Source organism: Monoraphidium neglectum, assembly GCF_000611645.1.
Source record: "Monoraphidium neglectum strain SAG 48.87 unplaced genomic scaffold scaffold02221, whole genome shotgun sequence".
NCBI lineage: Eukaryota > Viridiplantae > Chlorophyta > Chlorophyceae > Sphaeropleales > Selenastraceae > Monoraphidium > Monoraphidium neglectum.
In genome coordinates this window covers 800-2,508 of record NW_014011407.1, presented here as the reverse complement: position 1 = coordinate 2,508, position 1,709 = coordinate 800, and the positions used below count along the sequence as shown (strand labels likewise).

General features: G+C 74.3%; 1 protein-coding gene across 1 annotated transcript in view; it reads left to right on the top strand.

Annotated features, from left to right (window-relative positions):
* The window catches only part of MNEG_10202 (hypothetical protein), a gene marked incomplete at both ends in the record, with an annotated part of 3,598 nt that extends 2,089 nt beyond the window's left edge, over positions 1-1,509 (top strand). The window contains one exon of the mRNA XM_014041325.1: positions 185-1,509. Coding sequence (XP_013896779.1) covers positions 185-1,509 — 1,325 coding nt within the window. The remainder of the gene's footprint in view (positions 1-184) is intronic.
* Between the last annotated feature and the right edge of the window lie 200 nt (positions 1,510-1,709).

The window sequence follows — 1,709 nt, the reverse complement described above, 5'->3', positions numbered from 1 at the left end:
GCGTTGCTTCTGTGCGAGGAGGGCCTGCCGCAACAGCAGCAGCCGCAACAGCAGCAGCCGCCGCCGCAGCAGCAGCAGCAGCAGCAGCAGCAGCAGCAGCAGCAGCAGCAGCAGCAGCGCGACGCGGCGGCCCAGGGCGTCGCAGCACCCCGGGGGACTCTGTCTGACCTTGTCGCGGCGGCAGAGGGCGCCGAGGCAGGGGTTACGCACGGCCGCGGCGGCGTCGAACCAACGGCTGTGGAGGGCGCGGAGGTGGGAATGGGGCGGGCCGAGTCGTTTGACTTGATGCTGCTCGCTGCTGCGGCGGCAGAGGGGACACCTCCGGCCAAGCAGCAGCACCAGCGGCCCGCGCAGCCATCCGCGCTGCCCGAGGCCGCGGCCGGCGTCGCGCCTCTGCGCTCCGGCCAGCAGCAGCGTGTGCGGGGCGCGGAGAGGCAGTGTGGGCTTGGAGCGGCCGCAGGCGCGCCAGCGGCGCCGACGGTGCGCCTGGGGCCTTTGACGTGCCTGCATGTGCACGTGACAAACGGTAAGCAGCAGCAGCAGCAGCAGCAGCAGCAGCATCAGGCGCACCAGCAGCAGCCGGCGGCGCTGCGGCAGGACGTCCCTGCTCCAGCTGCGGGGCATGCGACGCCCGCGCAGCGGCGCATGCACCCTGGCCAGCAGCTGCACCAGCTGCAGCACCAGCAGCAGCTGCAGCAGCAGATACTCCGGGGCCCCCCCAGCTCAGGCGGCCGCGGTGCGGTCGCAGGCAACGCCCTGCCCTCACCCGTGCTGGCCCGCGCGCACGTGCACGCGGGCCCGCGGCGGCGGTCGGTCGACAGCAGCAGCGGGCCGCCGTCGCCGGCGGACGCGCCGGCGCCGGCCCTCGAGCCGGCGCCCCGGCCGCGGCAGGCGCAGCGGCGCGGGTGGGAGGCTGAGGGGCGGGAGCCCTCTCAGGAGGCGCAGCGGCATTGGCGCAAGGCTGGCAGCGTGGGCAGCGGCGCGCCGGGCTGCGTCCCCTATGACCCCCAGCTGGTCCCGAGCCTTTTCAAGGCGCCGCTGCCTAAGGCACCGGTGGTGGCGGCACAGCAGCAGCAGCCGCCGCAGCAGCCGCCGCCGCCGCCGCCGCCGCCGCAGCAGCAGCAGCACCAGCAGGCAGTTGAAACGCCTCTCGCACGTGCTGCGGCCAGCGCAATCGCCACTGCTGCCGCCAGCGTTGCTGCGTCCGCGCCGCCGCCGCCGCCGCCGCTGCCCATCGCGGGGCTGTCCGCGCCGCCGGCGGCGTCGGCGGAGCAGTGCTGGCGGCTGGCGCTGTCGCAGCCTTGGATTATTGGCATGGAGGTGCAGAGGGCCAACGCGGTGCTGCAGTCGGCCCGCGAGGCCGCAGTGGCGGCGGCGGCCACGCAGCAGCGGCTGCCGCAGCAGGCTGCGGGCGTCGGCGCCGCGGCGGGCGGGGCGAAGCGCTCGGCGGCGGCGGCGGGGCTTGGGGGCTTCGCAAGGGGGGGCAGGAAGGCCGTGAGGTGGGCCTGACACCACCTGCCTGAACGTGCGCGTCCACAGCCAATGGTTTTCAGTCGTCATTCACTGTCTGCAACGAACTGGATCACAAACATTGCAGGCCGCACCCACAGGCAGGGAGCACGCAGCGGCAGGTTGTGTGCACTGACTCGGCAGTCCTGCAGCCGGGCGGCTGCTCCTAGCACTGAACTCTCTCCGCGTGGCGTCTCCTT